Source organism: Brugia malayi (genome assembly GCF_000002995.4).
Source record: "Brugia malayi strain FR3 genome assembly, contig: Bm_v4_Chr3_scaffold_001, whole genome shotgun sequence".
NCBI lineage: Eukaryota > Metazoa > Nematoda > Chromadorea > Rhabditida > Onchocercidae > Brugia > Brugia malayi.
This window is the reverse complement of record NW_025062477.1, coordinates 5,201,159-5,224,962: the sequence shown is the minus strand read 5'-3', so window position 1 is coordinate 5,224,962 and position 23,804 is coordinate 5,201,159. Positions and strand designations below refer to the sequence as shown.

Below are 23,804 nucleotides of genomic sequence, written 5' to 3'. Positions count from 1 at the left end.
AGCGAAATTTCTAGATGCATCTGCGTAAGCTAGCATTTCATTTTAATCGCACCCGTGTATTCATTAACTGTTTGGTCACAATAAAGTTTTGTTGTCAGTTGTTTATTCTCAAATAAAGTTATTTGCATGAATTTGTTTTCTCTTTTGCTTTTTTTCTTTATAGATTCTGGACAAGTTATTTTTTCTCCAAGAAAATGTAACATTTTCTCGAATGTGCTTGTTATCTAAGCAACAATTACAACATTCATTAACTGTAATACCTTTTTCTACTAATTAAGGGTTGTAAATGAGGTATAAATCTTGCAACTAATCAACTTATCAACTATTTATTATCTATATCTGAGTTAGTAGAATTGACAGGGATTTTACTGCAGAAAATAAGTGAGTGGAAATCTTCAGACTAGCCTTTTATAGTAAGTGTTTTACATGACTTATTCACTGGGCAAAGATGGCAGATGAAGCATCCAGTTCGAATGAAATACGACGTAATTTACGAAGTCATTCAACAAATTTGATCCGATATGAAACGGATGATTTTGAAACAAGTTATGATAATATTGATATAATGCAGTGGGAAGACGATGATATCGGTAATTATCAAACAAATCATTATTATAGTGTATTACATGATAATTATATTCCTGTAATCATAATCATACTATTCTATTAATAATTGAATTTTTCTGACAAAGGAATAATTAGAAATGGCTACACGGTTTCAAGTAATTTGAAAATTTCATCACTATGGTATTTCAAAAGTAAACATTTTAGAGTAATTATTCCCAACGAATCCGTTTATTTAATTTATTCCTTCGTTTTATATTGCACTTTTATAGCTTTACATTTGGCTGCCAGTAAATCTTGTCTGTTACCTAATCGACCAACAGCACAAGAAATGCATGCTTTTCCGGAGCTAAAAATGAGTCGTGGAAGTACCGCTTTATATCTATATTTGAGGAATAAATTGGTAACTTCATATCTTAATTATTTTAAAATAAGACAAAGTTTGCAAAATCTTTTTAGTTCTCGAAAATATTTAATTTTCTTTTTTTTCTTTTTTGCATTTACTTAAGGCAAATAATTTCTTATGCAAATATTTCAGTTACAAATGTGGCATCGAAATCCACGAATAGAACTTACATTTCGAGATTTTATGAGTGAATTATCCTCACCATATGATAGTAAGTTCTTACCATCTGTTTATATTAACAAGCACTCAATTTATAATATATAAAAACTTCAGATTTCAGATTTATAATATATAAAAGCTACTGTACAGTTTAATATGGCAGGTTTTGAGCAAAATTATTTGTTTCATTTAATAAAACGATTCCTTTTTTTTATTTCTTTTTTTCTAATAAAGTGATTCCTTTTTTCTAATAAAACGATTCCAAAATTCAAAATATAAGTTTTTTTTAGGTGATCCATTGTTTGTTCGTCGCATTTATGAATTCCTTCAACGTTTTGGTTATGTAAATGTGGGCATCTTTAATCGCATATCTCGTATGTGGCTTAAATTGATGAATCTCAAAGTTTTTAATAGTTTTGAAAAATATTTTAGCCAAAATATATTGATTATATGCATTTGAATAGTTTGATCAACTTAATATTCTTTTATGTATATTTGTTGATAAATAATATATGTGCTACCAATCGATTTCTTTTGGTTATAATAAATTTCAATATGTTATCCCATTATCCGTATCAAACATACAAAATATTTGTGATCCGTATTTTCATTAGAAAGTTTAAGTGTATTAGATATTTTAGTTCTTTAATTGCTAATTACAAGTTGAACATTGTTTCAGCTTCACCGAAAATACATCCAAGGCGGATAATAATAATTGGTGCTGGTATAGCTGGTATCATTGCTGCGCGACAACTTAAATTCTTTGGTTTAGATGCGATTATTTTGGAAGCTCGGGTGGGTTATTTATTCAATGGTTATAAAAATACCTCTTCCACTTTTTTCCTTATCAGAACTACATATTTAAAGATTTTTCTACTCCGACATTTGGAATAATTTTTTAACATTAGTATTATAGTTGGCTTAAGTTAATGTAAGAATTTGTTGAATTAAAAATTTAGCTAGAAAATATATCCCCTTATCTCATTAGAAAAGGTTAGAATATTTGGATTATTCTAGTTTCTTTGTCTTATTTTGATTTAATTCTAATTCAGTGATATGTACAGATAATAATGTCCTAAAATTGCAACAAAGGAAATCTTTGTTTAGTCTCGAATTGGTGGTCGTATATCAACATATATTAAACCACTCACTGGCACCACAAATACGGAAATTGTTGCGGAATTAGGTGCATCCTACATTTATGGAGCATGTATGTGCTTTATAATTCAATTTAAAAAATGAAAAATGTTAAAATGACATCCATAGTTTTAACCAATAAATTGTCAACCAAATGAATCTTCATTGTAATAAATGTTTGTAAAGAAACGGAAACAATTTTATCAAAATTTTTAAAAAGATTTTTTTTTTTTCCAACTGAGAAAGTGATGTTTGCTCTTGCTGTTTGATAAAAGACAGTGAAATCCTAAAAATAAGAAAATGTGAAGTGTTGTAAAAACTTTTGATTTTTTTATTGATAGCTATTATCGAGTTGAAGTGATTCATTCTTCCATATGATTTAATATTATTATCCACATTTGGATTCTTCAAGAAAGCTTCATCGTATTTAGTCGTAAAATTGTTATTTTCAATCACTAAAAAATTATGACCTGCATTCATTCACTTAATTATGTTTAAATTATTCGAAGTTATTATTTCCTTTCTTTTAATATATTTTGGCAAATGTTACTTTTCTTTAACGATGAGATAAGTATTTGGGAAAGTATCTATACAATCTATTGAACCAAACTATAGCAAATCTAGAAGACAACTTTTTTTTCCATTCCTATAACTTTATTTGATGTGTTTCAGTTGGAAATCCGTTGATGACATTATGCAAGCAGTTTGAAGTTAGATGCCTTCCTGTTTGCCTTGACCAATGTCCAGTATATGATCCTAGTGGCAAAGCAGTATGTTACTTTTTTTTTTTCATTTTAATATTTTATAAGTAAATATATTCTGTTTTTATGAAGGTTCAGAAAATTATTATTTTATCACTATGCATTACAAGAATTGTATGTTGCATCAAAATTCATAATCATCTATTTTTGTTAACACGTGCATTTTTGATCATTTCAAAAATGTGATTTAAGATTGAACCACGACGAATACGATTAGTTGAGCGCGCATTCAATAATATCATTTCTGCTTCAACTTATATGGCAAATGTTAAAGGAATTACCGAACTGAACGGACGTAAATTAAGTTTAGGCGAAACTTTCACTGTTATGTTAAAGTAAGTTTTAAAGCATTTAATTTTATATCAAACATTTCATGTTTAACATCTACAATGTGTTCTTTCATGACATTATTAGTGTTACTTTTTTTGTAACATATAATATGTATAACGTAAATTTTTTTTTTTAAATGCAATTTTCAACATATTTCGCTTAATAAATTCTTATTAGAATGACAATTTTGTTGTTTTTTAATTTAGTAATACCACGTTGCAGAGTGACTTTTATGAAGTTTTCTTTTTATTTTGACTTATTGCTTCAAGTCTGATGATAGTGTTTGATTTTATTACTTTGAAAATTATCTAATGTAGATTTATACATTTAACATTCTTGTTTTTAGACAACAGGATTATCAGTTGCAAACCAGACGTATTTCTTATTTTGCATCATATGAAAATGTGCTAAATAAGCTAAAACTTGTTCAAGATACGGTAAATAAATGTTTATTTCGTACTTTAAATATTTATGTGGTATTGTTTTAAACTTCGAGAATTTTTGGCAATATCTTCAAAATTTTGTGAATCAAGTTCAGAATGTATGTAGTTAAAAAATTAATTGAGCGGTTAATAACTGTCATCGGTCGGATATTTCAAGAAATTTATATTCAACGTGATGTCATAGCAAATGTAATATTTGAAAATTTTCCAAGAGATCATAGTAAAATTTTCGATGATAAACATTTGAATGTTTTTAGATGGTTCTTAAAAAGGATGAAATAATGCGATTGCATGCAGCTTATGAAGAATTAAAAGAGAAAGAAGGATGTAGTGATTTAAGCCAAGATGAACAAATGGAAAATGAAATTATGTTGAAATGTGCCGTCAAAGATATCGATGATGCTATTCAGGTCGTGTGAAATTTGATATTGAAATTAAAAATCGATTACCAACTCTATTATTATGTGACATAATGATTTTTATTTCATCGTATAATACAGATTTTAAGGCAAAAGAATTTTTTTCTTGCATTATATATTTTTATTAATATGTTTCTTTATAAATGCAACAATTACAAAAAGAAGCGAATAAAAGATTTTTTTAATTTTAATTTATGTAATTAAGTTAGGAATAATATTACTGAGATGAATTTTTTTAAAATCCATAACAATAAATGAACAGTTAGACAAAATGGTTCCAATTATTTTTTATAAAACATTGAATTTTTACACATATTTTACAAAAAAATTAATGTTGATGAATTGCATGTAGTGTCGTTAAAATAACATTAATTTCAAATCTTCTTTTTAATATATATTCCCTCCAATTTTAGGCTTATGAATCGTTGGAATCAAAAAGAAGAGAAATTAACGTTGCACTAGCAGAACTATCTAAGAATGAACCAAGGTATGTTATTTATATCTAAATTTCTCGGTGGTTTAATTTTTTAATTTAATTTTATTGCCATCGCTTTTACATTCATTATACTGTTAGCTGCTTATTTCACTTTCATTTGAGTTTTCCATAGAGATCATAAGAAAGAACGCAATATTAAGCACTATAATATAAAATAAGACTGAATAATTCTCTTAAAATTTGTCATTTTCGATTAAACGATAGTTGAAATGCTAATAACATATCTGCTTATATGCTTATTAATCCTCTTTTTTTTCTTTTCTTCATTTTATTAAAGTTAATGAGAATTGCGAATTTAATACAATTATTTTTTAAAAAGTGAAATTCTAAATATCGAGAAGAATAACTACAGCCATATAATTATTTGGAAATAATTACTCACCTTATTTCACTGTTAATTGTCACATTGATATCTTGGAAAATAGGAGAAAGCTTGCAGATTTAAATAATTAATTATATGGAATTATGTATTGGACATAATTTTCTGATCAAAATATATATTTATAAGTTCAGTGTGCTAAATTTCAGTCCTTACTCCATTATTGTTTTTTTTTTTTCGAAATTGTTACACCGCGTAAAACAAAATTCTAGAAATCTCGGGGAAAATTATTATTTAAAACATACAATGTTTAATTATCCCTTCCAAATTATTGACAATCTGTTGTTCTGCCCGAGTTTATTTGTCCGTTCATCTGTTTGTTTACAATTATTATAGTGTCAGATTGCATCAATGATGACTTATGTTCATGTTTGACCTCTCGTATAACCTTTTGTTCAATTTTGCCTCACCTTCTGCCCACATCTTTTTTTAGCTTTCTCTGGGAATTCTACCCTCCCTCAGTGTCTAATAAATGTGATACTAGAGGTCATAATATTGGTAATAATCGGTGAAATACCGTATCGTTGAAGAGAGAAATGACAAAGGATGATGGAAAAAGAGAGAATTAAGAATTGCGTCAAAATATAATCATCACACATCTCCATATGTGTGCATATATTTATGCTAATTAGATACATTGGATAATTACAGTGAAATAGGGAAGAATTATTGTTGGAGTAAGAAAGATGAATAAAAGATCAGTAAAAGAAAGACACAATGAAAGAATGAATTTTTTTCATTTAAAAAAAGAATGAAATTGAACATTTTTCCTCAAAAAAAGAACAAAAGCTGTTAAATGCTAAAATTTAATAAAAAGAATAAAATTATGTATGCAAAATATAAATATTATATTTTTACACTGCTAACAATTAACTTTTAAATTATTCGAAAACAATACGTGTAATTATGATAACGTTAAGTGAACCAGCGATTAGTTGATCGTAAATTTAGGAAAAGATAAAAGATTTCATCAAAAAAATATTGATAAGAATTTGGATGGGAAGAAATCAGAAATTAAAAATATCATATATATGTCTTTAATAGAAGCATTACACTTATAATTTGGATTATTGGAATTTAAAAAGAGAAAAAAAAAGGAAATAATAGATCCAATCAATAATTCATTGTTCGATTTAGCATTGTTTTAATTTTTAGTGCTGTTTATATGAATGAAATGGATAAAAGAATATTGGATTTTCACATTGCAAATTTGGAATATTTTATTGGTTCATCGATTGATGAAGTTTCTTTGAAATATTGGAATCAAAAAGCAAATTATGGCTTGGAAGGACCAAATATGTATGGTAAGTGCTTTAATGCATGCGTTTTTTTTAGATGCTTTACTTTCAAGGATGAAATTAAGAGGGAAAAGTATTCGAAAGGTTAAACAAAATCATTAAAAGTTAAATGAATGAAAATCTCATAAAAGTCATTGATGTCAGCAATTTAAAAGGAAAACATTTGCTCGATTAATTAATTAATAGAGAACAGATGAAGGAGGTAGTGCATTGAAACTGGTGGTAATGGCTTTATTAACAATTTCAGATAATCATGAAGAAAAAATATGTGCGAAATAATTGAAGTTTAATCTAACTTAATAGACTACGCTTTTTTATTTCAGTTTTTTTTTTTTTGAACTTTTATTTTTCGAATTACATCAATTATCTATTACTTAGCATTATTATTAGTTATTTATTTACATATTTTCTAATTTCTTTCTTTTGATCATTTCTGGTCATTTAAATCTTCTTAGAATATATATTCTAACCTTTTGCATTTCTCAATCATTCCTAAGTTGTTGAAACGTTTTGCGTCTAAGTAAAATTTATTAGTAATGGAGTTAACTTTGATATATATATATATATATGCCGTAATTTTAAAATGTCTCATAGGGTGTTGTGGGGTTTTTTATCTGAAATTTGTTAAAAATGAAATTTTTAATTTAATGATATAAATGACATTAAAGTTTGGTAATTTGGTATTAGTACACTATGAAAATTTTTTTTTTTTTTTGCAGAAGAACTGCATAAACTTTATTAAATTGCATAAGTAACATTTTTTAATGAATATTTTATTGAGAGAAAAGGCAAAACACTGGGCAATAGTGCAAAATAATTGTAACACACGCATAATATATTTATAAAATAAAATAATAAAAAAGGAGAAATGCTTTTTGATATTTGTTTAAAAAAGAAAAGAAATGAAATTCATTTCAACTAGTTTTTTATTCTTACCAGATTTTTTTTGAAGGAAAAATTGAATGTGAATGTCATACATTCATCTATTAAATCTTTATTTCCAAGCATTTTACCTTAATTTAAAATCGAAAAAAGAAATATTATCATAATAATAGTCTAATAATATCTACAAAATGAAAAAAAAAGACCCGTGAATTGAAGAGCAATAATATCAGTAAAGCAATTTGATAAAATTAATGATACTATTAGGAATTTGTGCAGTACTGATTTCAAATTTATTTCGATCTTTTTAGATCATTTCAATCTTTGGAATAAGTCATATATATCTTTAACTAATTTGATCATTTATTTTCTCAGCTTTCGAATAGACCACCTAAAATGATTGAAATATTTGGATTCTCTCTAGGTAAATTAAAACTGAAAAATGAAGCGTTGTTAACAAAGGTTTTTATTTGTTTTTGTTCCTATTTTTCTTTTTTTTAAAGTTAATTTTTTTTTTCATTTATGAAAGAAAATAAAATTTTTCAAATGGTTTTCTTTTCTTCTTTTTTCTTCCTTTAAACAATGAGAAGAAACAAACTCTCTACTAAAGTAGTACCATCAAATTTTGTTATTATCAATACAAAAAATTATAAAAGAGAAAATATGCTTACATATTTAAACAATATCACTAGGCACAATACTACCGTAACAATCGGAATAAATCTGTGATGAGCCACCGCTACAGGATGACGGTGCTATTCGAATGGGTAAAGCTGAATGTAATAGATTCCAGAATAACGGATCATTCATTCGTATACACGTATTTTTCCGTAAAATTTGACCTAATTCAGCATCCAGTTGATTAGCTTCAATACCATCACCAAGTAATGCAATTAATTTTTTATGACGATTTTTAGCAAAAATTTGATGAGATGTTTTAATCTAAAATGAAGAAAAAAATTTCAAACTGCAAGTAATATTCTGCTAGATTATGTGTTAATATTATAAAAACATGAGTTATTTAAAAAATGACCTGTAATGTTTGAAAATATTAAATTTTAAAGATTGGGATAAAATTATTTTAAAATTGTAACAGTAATATTCTGCTAGATTATGTGTTAATATTGTATTAAATTATCATGGATCAAATAATTATTTTAATTTCTGTAATTGATTATTTTCAGTTATTTAAAAAATGACCTGTAATGTTTTCCATTCGTTATCTAAGAAATGTTGAGTTAGAACAAGTATAAGGGATTGAGCACATTCCATTTGATTGATAAGTTCATCAGATATTGTATGTACCCGCGAACTATAATTTGGACCATCTCGATGTAACAGGCATAAAATATACTCTTCAGATTCGAGTTGCCTGGAAATATAGGGTTTTTTTTTTGAAAATTATAATGAATTATAAGACTGTATTATGTTTATAGATTATTTTTTGAAAATAATATTCTTTTTTTTTTATAAAGAGTTTAATGGAAACTCATATAAAAATTTCTTCTATTTTTTTCATAAAAATTTAGCAAAATTCGGAAATACTTTTTGACAAGCTTTATTCACTTAGAAAGTAATCAATTGTAAATACTGTACAAGGAGAAAGTTTCTTTTTGAACCTTCAAAAGTTTTAAAATTTCATACCTGTATAGGGTATCGATGATAAGTTTTTCATCTTTTTTGGAATAACTAATGAAAGCATCGAAATGGATCAGTGGTAATGGACTGGAACCAGGTGTAGTATGTGTACCGGTAAATGATGGTGGTACCTTATACCTTCGTTGTACTATTGCTGATTTTGTCTTTCGAAGAAACAACACAACCAGAAGTACCAAACCGGTTGTTATTAATGCTACAGCAAACAGTACCGTAATGATAAGGAATGAATTTGTTGTCCCTTCGTTACCAAAAACACCGCTTGCGGTAGGTGCACAAATTGTCCTAAAAATGAATCACTTCGTCATGAATGAGATACCATAGCCAAAGTTTTTTTCTTTCTTTTTTAGTAATACTTGTTTTTTGAGCAATTTGATGCGTTGTAATAATCGTGGTAATAATAATGATCACGATTATGTATAATGATAGCAATAAAAAATGATTAAAGACAGGAGAAAGAATAATAGTAATAATAATACCTTTGTCATTTATATTACCTATAACTTATATTTTATTCCATCAACTTAAACATAACATTTCCCTAAATAACTTTAATGATAAATTCAAATTTTAAAATGTTAGCAATAAAATTAATACTAACGTATTAGCAGTAGCAATAAATTGTGCCATTGGTATTTTAAAGATATCATCGCCAAAATTTGGTGAATAAGCACTAAGAATTGTTGTATCATTCTCACGAATTGCATGACTAATATTTTCAACGCAAAAAATATCTGATACGTCATGTATCAAATCTAAATTACGTGAAAACCAAAATTGTATACGAAAACGTGGCGAGCAATCACAACGAAAGAAATTAGAGCCTAGCGTGATATCCGTAATCTGTTTACCATATTGTTCGATAGATAGAGGTAAATCCTGGAATTATTCCAATAATTTACTATACAATATTATTATTATTATTATTATTATTATTATCGTTATAATCATCATACTATTTTATTTTTGCCCACATATGATTTCCAGTTGTAAAGTTGAAGGAAAAAGAGAGAGAAAAAAAAGAAAACGTTTAGTTTTACTTAATTTATCTTTGTATCGTTAAGCAATTAAATGCTACCTGTAATCTGTTATTATGTAAAGTAATAGTTTTTAGTTTTGGCATCACTTCATTGAGCCGATCATCAAGTGACATTAAATGATTGTTATGAAGCAATAAGGTTGTTATTTTATTCGTTCGATATAGTTCATCACCAGTCAATCGTATCAAATAATTTCCAGAGAGATCTAATAACTAAAATTTAATTGATGAAATAAAAACAGTGCTTATCAATAGTTCTACATCAAATTTTTATAAAAATTCAAGGAGTCAAATGAAAAATTCTTATCAGATTTAAAATTTTAATAATTTTTATAAATTTCATAATCGTTCAAATTTGTATTATAAGTATATATGTATATATAATCTAACTTTCTCAGAAAAATTAATTTTTAATTTTTTTTTTTTAAAATTAAACAAAATTTTCATTAATTAATAGAAAACCTGTAATGATGGTAATGTATTAAATGCTAAAGGTTGTATTTCCCGTATTGATGAGTGATTAAGATGAAGGTGCAAAAGGCGTGTACGTCCCAGGAAATCATGACTTCGTACCACAGGAATTTCCATATGTTCCAAATAAATATGTGTAGCATACATTGGTATATCCTAAAAATTAACTTTTTCATTTAGATTAGATAGACTAACATATTTTATTTTATTTACAAACCAAAATATCTAAATAATAAAACTAAAGAATGTAAAATTTTGAGTAAATTAATGTAAACTTATTATGATAGCATTTTATGATATGAAAGTTTATTTCAGTTTTCATCAAATGTCTTTTTTTTTTTTTTCTATATAAAACTTTTTAAATCTTATGTACATATTATCATTCATATATTCTCTATATTTCAAAATTTTTATACAAATGATTATATTATATATGATGAATTTAATTTAATATGTTTAATTGATATAAATTATTATGATAGTATTACTTTTGGTGAAAAGTTATTACGATCTTCCGATTGTAATGCTGTACAGCGTACAATATTTATGGTATATGTGACATCATAATAACAGTGACAACCATCAGGACATTTTGATTTGCAATCACAATTACCATACTGACAGCAAATGCAATTTGGCTCACAGACCTAAATTTAATAAAATGGTATTTTGAAAACTTTCAAGATGGTACATTTAATTAATTATTGTTTAAAATCATCAGAATTTTCTCTTCCTTTCTTCTCTCTTTCCAATTTCTTCATAATTTATTTTAGTTTTGAAATTTTTTTTTATTAAGAATAATTACTTGTTTATAGCTACAGAGTAAATCATCCTTCCTAACTTCCGATAATAAAATACGTCGATTATAAATTCGATGTAAGCAAGCAGCACGATTATCATCAATAATATCAATAAGCGATTTCTCCTAAAAAATATTTAATTTCAATTTTTTCTTTTCAACAAATTGATATATTTTGAAATATAGGAAATGGAAAAAAAATTATTGTAACAATTAAAATAAAATAGCAATAATTCGTTGAAAATAAATCAATAAGTAAATGAGTGAAGTGTTGGGCAAATGAAAATTGTTGAATTAAACAATCAAATTTAAATTAATTTTTTTTGCTAGAAGAAAAAAATTTAAAACTAACATCTTTATTGTTACGAATCCAATCCATTTCACAGCTACAGTCTAATGGGTTATCAGCTATAGATAGTCTTACTGGATGACCAGTTGTTAAACTATCTACCATAAATGCTGCTATTTCTAATTTTGTTAATTGATTTTTTCGTAAATCCAAACTGCTTAGAAATTGTTTATTTCGAAATGTACCATTATCAATTGTATGAATTAAATTATCACTTAGATTTAAATATTCCACTGTATTCGGAATTTGCTCATCTGTTAAAGCCATTATACGATTTCGTTGTAACTGTAATTGAAAATTATTGAAATTTCACATTTTTTTTTTCAAGTTTACCTTAAAATTTATGATTTCTAAAGAATTTAAATTAATAATAGCATTCGGGAAAATTAATTTCTTTTTTCTTTATAAAAATGAAAACTTTTTCGTTGAATTCTACATCTCTTTTGAATTGGTTACTTTCATTTATTAATTAATTAAATGAATGAATGAATAACCTGTACATGACGTATCCTAGATCGTTGGGTACTACTTAGTAGGGTAATTTGATTATTACTCATTTCAAGATGTGTCATTGTTACTGGAAATTCATCCCATTGTAGCAATTGAATCATATTAAAACTTGAATTGAGACGTTTAAGATTTTGTAACTCTTGAAGTGCTCCATTGAAATTTGTTAAATAATTGCCAGACAAATCAAGTTGACGTAATTTGGGACATTTTGAAAATGCATCTTCAGCCAAATGATCGATTGTATTGAATGAAAGATCAAGTTCGATTAAACGAGGCATATCCGAGAAAATATACGAATCGATCTACAGTAAATAAACAGTAATGAATTTCAATTTTCGAATTTAATTTAATTTTTCAAAACTTCAATCAGGATTTTATTTTTTTTTTAGTGGCTAAATTTGCTTGTAATAATTTTTTATAATCATTTTCAATCCTTTTTTTTCTTTTTTTTCCATGAGAAAATTTTCACAATTTTTTTTTGAAAAAATTTTGCTAAAATAAATATTTGATGGTTGGCCATATTGGCCTTATATAGGAAAATCGTATTCAATTAGTTCAAGCCAAATAATAAGCAGGCTGGTAGTTTCCAGCTCTCCAAGATAAATAGGCTGATGATAGTTTATAGCCTGGTAGTTTCGAGCCAAGATAAATATAATGGTAATTATGTGTCGATTCTAACAAAATCTTTTCATATGTAGTTATCTGTGCTTCATTATATAAGTTTTTTTTAAAAAAAATAGTAAAATAAAAAGAAAAACATTTTTTGTTATTTCATTTCAGTATTCGATTATTTCATTCATTAATTAATGATTTCATTCATTAATATCATATTATCCATTCATTTCTGATTAAACTTTTAATTTCATTTCAGAAATAAAATGTGGAAAAAATTATTGTTAAATACGAAAAGTTTTGTGGTCAATGTATATTTGTTTGAGTAATGAATGCATTTTATTTAATTTTTTTTCTTTTTCGTTACTTTTTTTTTCAATAAAAAAAAAGTCATTATTTTGGCGTCAATAAACTACATTAAAATTATTTTTAGGCTAATGGGAAAAAATTTTAAATGAAAAAAAAATTTTTTTTTTAATCAGAAAAAAAAAATTGGGAGAGATAAGAGGGAAAAAAAAACGGAAAGAAAAAGAATAATGACGGTAGGATGACAATGATGGACCGTTAGGCATCGGAAGATGTTTGGTTGACAAAAATTGAATGAAATGAGAAAAAAATGGTTGACAAAAATAGCAGCTGTTAATGGATCGTCTTTCTTCCTCATCTAATCAGGAAGAGAAAAAAGAAAAACTTTTTTTTTTTAGGAAAAAAAAAGAAAGAAAACTTTTTCATTATATAGCAAATGATTTATATGTGAGATAGAAAGATGAGATAGGTGTAAGAGAGAAATGAATTTTAATTGTAAAATGAGAAACAAGAGAGGATTGATTGATGAATTTGAAAAATTAAATGAAAACAACAATGGATGAATTTTGAGAAAGGAAAAGTGAGAGTGAGAGAGAGAGAAGAAAAGAAATGAGAAAGTTTCATATGTTCCAATTTTTAGAAAATATAATTTTTTGAGCAAATTTAAAATTTAAATAATTCATTTTTTTTTCTCTTTAATCATTTTCCTAATCATTCACTAGAAAAGTAATTTCAAACAAAAAAAAAAAATGTATAATAAAATAAATTGAAAATTTACCGTTGTAAGTTTATTCTTGCAAAAATTCAGCGTTTGCAAATGTGGCAATTTGTTGAAAAGAAACTTATAAGTTTTGCTGAAAACAAAAAAATAAATAAATGATTTGATATGTTCTAAACTTGAAGCAAATTTTCAAGAAATTTAAATTATATAAAATTATATCTGTTTCTTTAGGGTTTTAGATTAATTTAATAATTATTACTGCAAAATTAGACTTAGAGTAATGATAAAAATTATGAAATTAAACAACAATGAAAATGAATAATAAATAGAGGAATACTTTTTAAATTTTATTTCTTTCTATTTTTACATATTTTTAATTAATTAGAGCTCTTCTTTAGATCTTTTAATATTCCATAAGCTTTTTTTCTTTTTTAATTCATTGCAGTAAGCCAAATTCTAGAAATTTTAAATTTTTTAAAAATTTGAAATTGATTATAAGTAATTTATCTTATTGTCTATTAAGTATGCTTTATTCCCAATCATTCTAATTTCCGTCTTTTACAATTTGCTATTTGTTGTTGAATTTGATTTGAAAGGAAGAGAAGCGGTCGATGCCATCCTGAACTATCATCAATCTATGCGCAAATGATGAATGATCCTTTGCTTCCGATACATCGGATCACTTCGGATCAGTTACAGACAGAAGCAAATTCAATTACTCTATTCAACTTACTAATCACTGATTAAATGATTAGTTAATGATTATCATATCACACTTCATTTATTTATTTTATTTTTTTTTTTTGAAAAATATGGATGACAAAAAATTAATTAGAAATGGCGTAAAAATTTCTGTTACATTGATAAAAGCTATGAATAGAGAATAATTTTCTCAATTATAGGCCCAAAAAAGTATAATAAATCTTTTCCTTATAGTTTAACCTTTTCATTTATCATAATTCTAAGATATCATATAACTAATTATAAGAATAATTCTCAATACATTAAAATTGAAATGAATAATAATAATAATAGACTGATCTAGCTAATTATATAGGCTGTTTAAGGAACTTTCTTACTGTCAAAAAAATTAAACAAAAAGAAAATTAAAAAAGTCAATAGCTTTGATCATAAATTTGAAATTAGAAAGTGAGAGAAAAATTTGGTGAAACAAAAAAATGTAATGGAGGTGAAACATTTACCTGATTTGATTATTTGATAAATCAAGGTAGCGAAGTTTGAATAAACGTCCCAATGCAAATGGTACTTCGATTAGTAAATTTCTACCAAGGTGTAATTCTTGTAGTTGTGGTGTTGTTTCAAATGTACCCATATCAACTTGATAAATTGAATTATTGAATAGATATAAATGAGTTAGACTTATTAAACCTTGTAAATTCTCTTCTTCAATTTCTGCTATTCGATTGGAGCTAAGATCAAGCTGAAATTAATTAATTATAATTAAATTATTTTTTTGGTTTTCTTCTGATGTTATTTTATATTATCTAGTATCTTATAACAATGAATATTTTTTGAGTAAATCTAAAAGAATTAATCAGATTCAATTACAATTTTTACGTAACTTTTTCATTACTTATTCCAATTAATTACTCAAATTCACGTTTCAGTCTTAGATTTCATATTTAAAATTTTTTTATTTCATGTTGTAATGTTTTCCTAAAAGTTATTTTTTCTTCTCTACACACTGTGCTTTAAAAAGATATAATAGATAACTTATTCAAATTACCTTTTACTTTTCTCAAACTACTCTTTGCATATTGAAATTACTTTTTACTTGCTGAAATCATTTTTAACTTAGTCAAATAATTCATTGAAATTAGTTTTTACAAAAAATTCAGATCCTTCTTTGAAGTTTTTTACCGCAAAACGCTTGTCTTTTTCTTCTTTTTTAATAAATGTAGCAGTTTATTGCTAACTTTTTAGATATTTCCTTTAATTTATTTTTCTTACTGAACAAATTTTCAAGGTTATTTTTCCCATAATTGTTCTTCGGACAATTTTACAAATAAAAATTTCTTCTTTTCATTTCATTTTATATATTATATGAAAATAGTTTTAAATTTTTATCAGAGAAAGAGAAAATAAAAAGTTCGTTTTTTTTTTTTTTTTTTTTCATAAAGTTCTGTTAATTAGTTTTAGTGAGGAACGGAGATGAATTAGAATAAAATGGATGTAATTTAAATGATATCTTATTGATAAATGTAATTGAAAAATTTTTTCAAAATGATATGCATTCAAAATTAGGTATAAATAGAGTTTTACATACATACATCTATGCATATTTGATTAAAGAGACAGAGAGAGAGGGAGAGAGAGAGAGAGGGATCAAAGGGAATGGAAATGAAAAATTGCACACAGAAGAGATATGAATGAAGAAAGGAGGAAGTTTGATTAGGTCATCTTGTGTCATCCAGATATGTCCTCTTAATTCTTCTATATTTACAATGTCCGCTTGGAAATGACCTTGGATAATATGTATAATGTAAATTCATACACATTATTATTTATTAGATTATAGAGAAGAGTGTTATTATTATTATATACATTACAGATCGAAATGTTACATCAAAATATTTTATAAAAATTAAAACTAATTAGCTAAATTTGAAAATTTTGTCTATTTAATAGGAAAAATCTGCATACTATATTTATATATCTTTTAAATATTACTGATTAAATATTAAGTTTAAAGTGAGGAAAAAAAGAAGAAAAGATAATAATAATAATAATTATTATTCAGTTTCATATGACCTAAAATTCTCAGACGAAATGGATTATTACCGTATCAGATTATTTTATTATTAGTATTATTATTTATTACTTTATGTGAAATTCACATGTAAACAACCCTAAATAGATGTAATAATTGCATATTGATGACTGAAATATATTATTAAAATATGTTACCACATGAGTTTTATCTCTTATTGAAGTACTCTCAGTAATATAGCGTTAAGCTGAATTCCGATCATTTTTATAAGCCTCTCTTCTGGATTTATGATTCATTTACCGGAAACAGAAATGTACAAATGTTTTTAATCCTCTTTGTCTTATGACTAAATTAGGAATATTAATAAATGTATTGGAAATGGAAAAGATACACTTTATACTAGGAATTAAATTACATTAAGAAAATAACTCAAAACTTGATCAGTTATCACTTAAAATTCTAATTAGAATTCAAGTAGTGAGATTTCTGAATCATCATATAAAAGAAAGTAATATATATTTTGGAATAATTAATAAATAGTGGTGATAATAAATAATAATAATTTTGATAATAACAACAACAATAATAATAACAAATAAATAAATAAATATAATAAAGCAATACATACTTTATATTCTTTTCTTTTTAATTTTTATATCTTTTTCTCACAATCATCACTGCATTCTTCAAAACATGATATATTTCAAAAAAATTGAAAAAAAAATTAAGAAACAATAAATATTTGATATGTTGGATTATGGATTTGAAATGAAGAAAAAATTAATTTTATAAGTAAATAATTAAATTTAAAGACTTAATTAGGCAAACGCAATCCAAAAAAAAATAGAAAAAAAAAGCAAATTATTACTTTTAATGAAAAAAGAATCATAGCTTTTATCCAAAAAATTGTGAAATGAATTGAATTGAATAATAACTTTATTGTTTCACAAATGAATATTTTAGAAGTGAAACATTATGCAATCAGTTGAAATATTTAGATAAATTTTTTTAATTTATATACTTAAAAAAAAACTGATCAAAATTTTCTTCTAAAATATTAATTATTTATTAAACTTAATAACGAGTTATTATTTTTTCGTTGGTGTTTGCCTAATGAATTAGTTCAAATATAATTGTTTATGGATAAAGTTTGCTTCTTAATTTTAAATCCATAACCATTTCTAAACACTTTTAATTTTAATAATTCATCCTTTATTTCCTTTTATTTGCTTTTTTTTTAAAATTCTTTCATAAAAGATCTAATTGTTGACATTCTAAATATAATTGCTTACTTTTTTCCTTTCTTTCCTTTTCTTTTCTTTTCGTAATATACGGAAAAATTAAGTCAAAAATAAGGAAAAGAATAATTTTATTTTTTTTATATTAATGCAAATATATTTTAATATGATTATGTTAGGTGTCAACCGTTTGTTTACATTTGATCTCTAAAAAGAAGTAAACAATCGGTCTTTCTTTTTTTTTCACTTGCAAAAGTATTTGAATAATTTTTTTGAAAAAAGGGTGACAGATGAGAATAAAAGTTTAATATTTTTGATTTGGCGTTGGGAACATATTATCGTTGAGTAAATTAAATTAGTAATGGAAAGACAAACTCAAAAATAATGGTTATATAATGGTGGTAGTAATAATAATAGTAGTGAAATAATAACTAATAATAATTTCAAAAGATAATAAAATGATAATAATAATTAATAGCAAAATACCACATGTACTTGATAGCAATAAGTAGAATGAAACAATAAAAATTAATTTTCTGAAACAAAATTAATTCTCCTAATTAATTTTGCAAATATTTGATGATATATCCAACTATGAATATTGCTTAACAACTATTTAAAACTGTTTTATTCTGACAAATTAAGGATTTTAATTTTGCTAATTGATTTAGATAATCTTATCTATAATTTATTGTATAGATTTAATTGACTGGAAGAAATTTTTTCCAAGTTTAGAAAGTTTTTGCAACAAAATCGTAAGTAATATCTATTCTTACTTGAACTCTGAAACAATTTTGTGTAAATGTTGGATTTAATTTCAAATTTGCAATTCACATCGATTTTAGGATTTTCGGTTTTTCATTTTAAATGAATGAAGAAGCGAAGAATTATGGGGAACATAATACATTTACTGTCATATAAAAAAGAATGTAAGTTGTTTAGATCTATAAACTGATTAATTGCGCCTATTTGGATGCTACTCAAATCATCTTGAAAGAGGGAGAGAAGGAGAGAGAGAGAGAGAGAGAGAGAGAGAGGAGAGAAAAAATGGAGGGTTTCTTTTAACTAATTTTTCTTTTTTCTAAAAGGAAAAAAAGAGCACAAGGTTAAACGAAGTTAATTTTTGATTTATTTTAAAATTTTATTGCTTATTGGAAAATATTCTTTGATTTTTTTTCGAAGATGGAAAAGAATAAGTTTTCTTTTTACTTTATTTTTTAAATGATTAAGATGAAGCGAGAGTTGAACTCATTTAAACTAGTACTTCAATTAATCTTAACAATGAGAAATATGCACCAACAATAAATTAAGTAAATAATTAAACTAATAAATAAAGAAAATATTTATTGAATAATACAAAATTGTTTATTAAACTTACCACTAGTAAATTTGAATAATTTTGAAAAAATAATGGTTCCAATTGTGTAATCCGATTATAACTGAGTGATAAATGTTGCAGTTGTTGAGAACAATGCAAAAATAAATTTTCTGGGATAAATTCAAGACGATTACGACTGAGATCAATCGTTTCTAATGTTTTACTAATAATAGGAAATGGAGTATTTGCATCGATAGCATTTCCACTGAGATTCAAAAATAATAAATTTGGTAAATTAGCTATTGTTGATGGAATAATACTTAAATGATTCCAGGCAATATCCAAATGAATTAATGTTTCTGAAAAGAAAACGAAAAAAAAAAATTATTTTATTCATTATTTTTTTTCTCATTCATTCGATTTATTCATTAATTTTATTATTTAATTCATTTTTTTTTTTTTTTTCAACAACTTAATTCACTTCATTAATTATTTGTTGTATTTGATTTTCCATACACTTACCAGTTTCTATTTTGCTTATATAATTAATCCTAATTTATCTAAACTTTTTTAATTGTTACTCTTTTATTTTATTACTATTAATATTTTAATCTATTTTTTCTTTTTTATTCTTTTTTCATTTGAATAATAATTACTTCATTATTTTATCTATCTTTAAAAAAAAATTTTGCTTCAATTTCCAATAATTATTATTTTGTTTGCTGTTTCATTTGACTGTTTAATTTATTTCTCATTCACAACCTATTTTAATGGTTAGTTAATTGCATGTTTAAAACGAAAAGATAGGCATCGCATCTTCGTTTGATTATCGATGATGAAAAGAAAAATTTAAGTTTCATTCGAGGTCATTTATCTACGTTTCATTATCATTACCATAACTTTAGATTGTTAGAGTAATTAGTAAGTATATCATTATTTATATTCATATTTATTTATTACTTTATTTACTTTCCAAAAAAAAAGGGAACAATTATTTAATTCTTATCTTTTTTGATTGCTCTTTCTTTTTCATTTAAATAATTATTATTTCATTTTTTTTTTTTATTTATCGTAATAATCAAATAAAAGAGTAATTAGATATTCAATTAAAAATTAGAAATAAATTATATTCATTTCTTAATTGTATATCTAAATTACTTCTTTGTTTGTTACTTTTTAGTAAATTATATTATTTTCTAAAAAAAAATAACATAGAAAAGAATATATGTACGTTCTTACCTGGCATAATAGGTAACTCTTCGATATTATTATTTCCAATATGTAATTGTTGTAGCAGTGCGCAAGCTTTTAATGCATTACGATTAATAAAGCTAATTTGATTATTGGCTAATAAAAGTTGTCGTATTGCAACAAATTGTATTAAATCATTATCAGTAATTGATCGAATTTGATTATAGCTCAAATCGATGATTATCAATTGCTCCGCTTTATTGTTACATTTAACTAATGAGCCAGCACTGTTATCATTATTATCACTATTAACATCATCGGCATTGATACTTAAACGAGCACTTCGTAACCAATTATGTGAAACATTTATCACCTGTAAAGAAGAAGGATGCAAATGAAATAGATAGAAATTATTATTATTTGAGTAAATTAATGATGAAATTAGCCAAATAAATTAAATAAAAATTTAGGAAAACAATTAATAATTTTGTAAAAAAATTAAATTAACTTATTTTTTTAATAATGAAAAAGAGGTGATATATGATAAGTAAATTAATAAGCAAAACAATTGAATGCATAAATAATTAGCATATTAGAAAATGAAAAAAAAATTGATAAATAAACATTAATTTACAGAAGAAGCAAATCAAATATTTATATTTTTTTCTTTCTTACAATTTATCAAACATTTTAGAGAGAGAGAGAGAAAAGGAAATTTTTTAAGGAAAAGAAAAATAAATTTTTTTTCTTTTCTTTATTTATGTACACTTTCAACTGTTAATTTTAAATTCATTTTTTACCTATTTGTCTGTTAAACTTATCATTATTACCTGAATATAAGGACTATCACAGAGTAATGTATCAGGTAAAGCTTCCAAATTACAGTCCACAATGGTGAGTTTTTCCAATCGTTTATTATTCAGGAAAAATTGATCCGGTAAAGTGAGCTTTTTATCCGGAACATTTAATTGATTAAAATATACCGATCGTAAATTACTGAGTTTATGTAGTAACGAATTAGGAAAAGCATGTGTGCGACATTTCTAAAATGAAAAGAATAGCAGTTTAATTCAATTTTATTAATATTTATGTTATGAGAAATTTTATTTTCTAATTTCCTTATATCTCTATTAATTAATTTTTTTTTTTTTTTAAATTATTTCATTGTTTTTGGATTATTTGTTCAATTAATTCTTTCATAGATTTTGCTCAATTATTTTATATCATTGATTTATTCATATATTTATTAGTTTTTTCCTTTTATTTCTTTCACTTAGGAATTTTAGATGAATGACTGACTAAATTAATTGATTCTCATTTCATTTAATAAATTTTTTTGATAATTTTTTTTTGTTGTTGTATACTTCAAAGAATATGAATAAGAGAATATGGGAAGGGATAGAGAGAGAGAGAGAGATGTCTAGTATATGTAATTAACCTGAGAAATAATTTTTCTTTCATTATAGAAATGATGTATGGATGTTTGAGGGACTTTATCACACTTCTACAACAACTATTACTACTACTACTACTAGTACTACTAACTAACTGAATGACCTTTGATCAAAGTAAAATGTGTAAAATGGACACATCCTTAGAGGAGATTATAAATTTTGTTCCCAATTCTCATTCCTACATGGTCTTTTTGCTTCATTAATTTCCGATTACATTGCAAAAATAAATTTCTTGCGGACAAAATGAGAAGTAAATAAAAAATGTTTTCATCAAAAAATGAGAAAAAAAAAAGTGCGAGAAGTAAAAATTTAGGAAAATGTAAATAAATATTAAATGGAGACGTTTTGAAAATAAATAAACAATTATAAATTAAAAAAAAAGTAAGCAAAATTAAGATAAAATGAAAATTCCGAAAGTAGTGAAAAAATGACTGAAAACTGAAAATAGTTATTGAAGTAATAATTTCAATTCATATCTCTTTATTTTCTTTCTTTTTTTTTTTTGTTTTCTTATAAAGAAATAATTTGCACGATTTTATTATTTTAAATAATTTACAGCTTCTTTTTTTTTTTCGTTCTTAATAAATATATTTATTTCACTAAAGATTTTTCATTTCTTTTTTCTTTTTTTTTTTTTTGGAAATTTGAATATTCTGTGGGAAATTTTATAATTTTTAAAAATTATTTGACTATATTTCGTGAGAAAATAGGTTGACAGAATGGAATGAGAAATTTTATATAATATATATAAATATAGGAGTGGGAAAAGTTAAGAATGATTTATAATAATATATTTGAATAATAAGGATAACAATTAATGATTATAAGGAGTTATATGAGAATATAAGCGTAGAGAGAGAGAGAGAGAGAGAGAGAGAGAGAGAAAGGGAAAGAGAAAAAGAGACAGGTAATTGGGATAGCAATCTGAAAATATTATCGACAGTTGAGGATAAGTAAGATTCAATCAAACGATGACGATGGCTATCGGATCAGCTACAATAGTAGAATTAATATCTATCAATAAATGAATAGGTAAGTATAAAAATATGTCAAATTTTCATTTCTTTTTGTTTTAATCTTTTAGATGAAAAGAAGATTGAAAAAATGTGCATTTAATTGATTTATGGCTAAATTTATTGATATAAATTGAAATAATTATATAAATAAGTTTGAAAATTTTTATTTTGAATTAAATGATTAATTCTTGAATAATTTTAATTTCATTTTAAATATTTTTACATCTATTTTATTCGTTGATTGATTTTACCAATATTTAATCTTATTTTTTTTTCTTTCTTATTTTGCTAATCTAAAAATTATGTTAAAAAAGTTGAATGTACTGATAAATAATTCCTAAAAATAGAAATACGGCAGTAATAAATGATAAAATGGAATACCTGTATTCGTAAATGTTGTAAATTATTAAATTGGCTAAATAAATTTTCATCAAAAATAATCGATGTTATTGATAGCGAATCATTGTCATCACATTCGATACTAAGAGTTTTTGTAATATTTAATGGAAATTGAGCGAATATTTCTTGTTTCCATTTATTATCGGATGTTATTGTTGTTGATGTTGATGTTGATGACCATTTACAACTTATAATAAAACGATCCTGTTCAGCTACATCCGGAACACAGGTGCATCTTAAATGAATTATTGTAATTATTAATAAAATATTATTGCTATCATTATTTTTAAAAAAATTAATAATTAAAAAAGATTTATGAAAATGAAACTAAAATACTCAGTTAATTGCAACTAATTCCTCGCTTCTCTCTCTATTTTGTTATTTAGTTATATAATAATTTTAAAAAATTACAAAATATTCTGTTACAATGATTAATTAAAATATTAAAAAAGAAATTCTACCATTCTTTTCTTTTTATTTTATTTTCAAAAATTATGAATAATAAAGAAATGAATTTTGTTTTCTTACTTATTCAATTTTCCTTTTGCTTTTTTTTTTATTTTTTTATAAAATACTTTTAATTTTTTTTTCTTTTTTTGCAATAAATTTTTTAATTATACCGTCTTGGACATTCGAAATGATTGATTCTAATATTTACAACTGGCTGTACATAGTAATACAATAAAATAAGCAGTATGTGGGAATCCGTTACATCCATAT

At 24.5% G+C, this 23,804-nt stretch overlaps 2 protein-coding genes across 2 annotated transcripts; one reads left to right on the top strand and one right to left on the bottom strand.

Annotated features, from left to right (window-relative positions):
• Nucleotides 1–448: 448 nt before the first annotated feature.
• Nucleotides 449–7,983, top strand: Bm9447 (SWIRM domain containing protein; the record flags this gene model as incomplete). The annotated part of the gene is made up of 13 exons (XM_043080041.1): nt 449–590; nt 837–967; nt 1,103–1,181; nt 1,420–1,503; nt 1,809–1,924; nt 2,237–2,339; nt 2,939–3,036; nt 3,220–3,362; nt 3,704–3,794; nt 4,058–4,210; nt 4,633–4,706; nt 6,250–6,398; nt 7,967–7,983. 13 exons carry the CDS (start codon nt 449–451, stop codon nt 7,981–7,983), a joined length of 1,380 nt encoding a protein of 459 aa, XP_042935975.1.
• Nucleotides 7,950–23,802, bottom strand: Bma-tol-1 (Uncharacterized protein; the record flags this gene model as incomplete). Its single annotated transcript, XM_043080040.1, has 17 exons — nt 7,950–8,216; nt 8,475–8,646; nt 8,919–9,215; nt 9,532–9,809; nt 10,009–10,182; nt 10,432–10,596; nt 10,929–11,087; nt 11,246–11,365; nt 11,592–11,873; nt 12,083–12,400; nt 13,795–13,870; nt 14,940–15,178; nt 19,085–19,383; nt 20,264–20,588; nt 21,046–21,258; nt 23,067–23,319; nt 23,705–23,802. The coding sequence occupies 17 exons, from the start codon at nt 23,800–23,802 to the stop codon at nt 7,950–7,952; spliced, it is 3,735 nt and encodes a 1,244-aa protein (XP_042935974.1).
• Nucleotides 23,803–23,804: the final 2 nt, after the last annotated feature.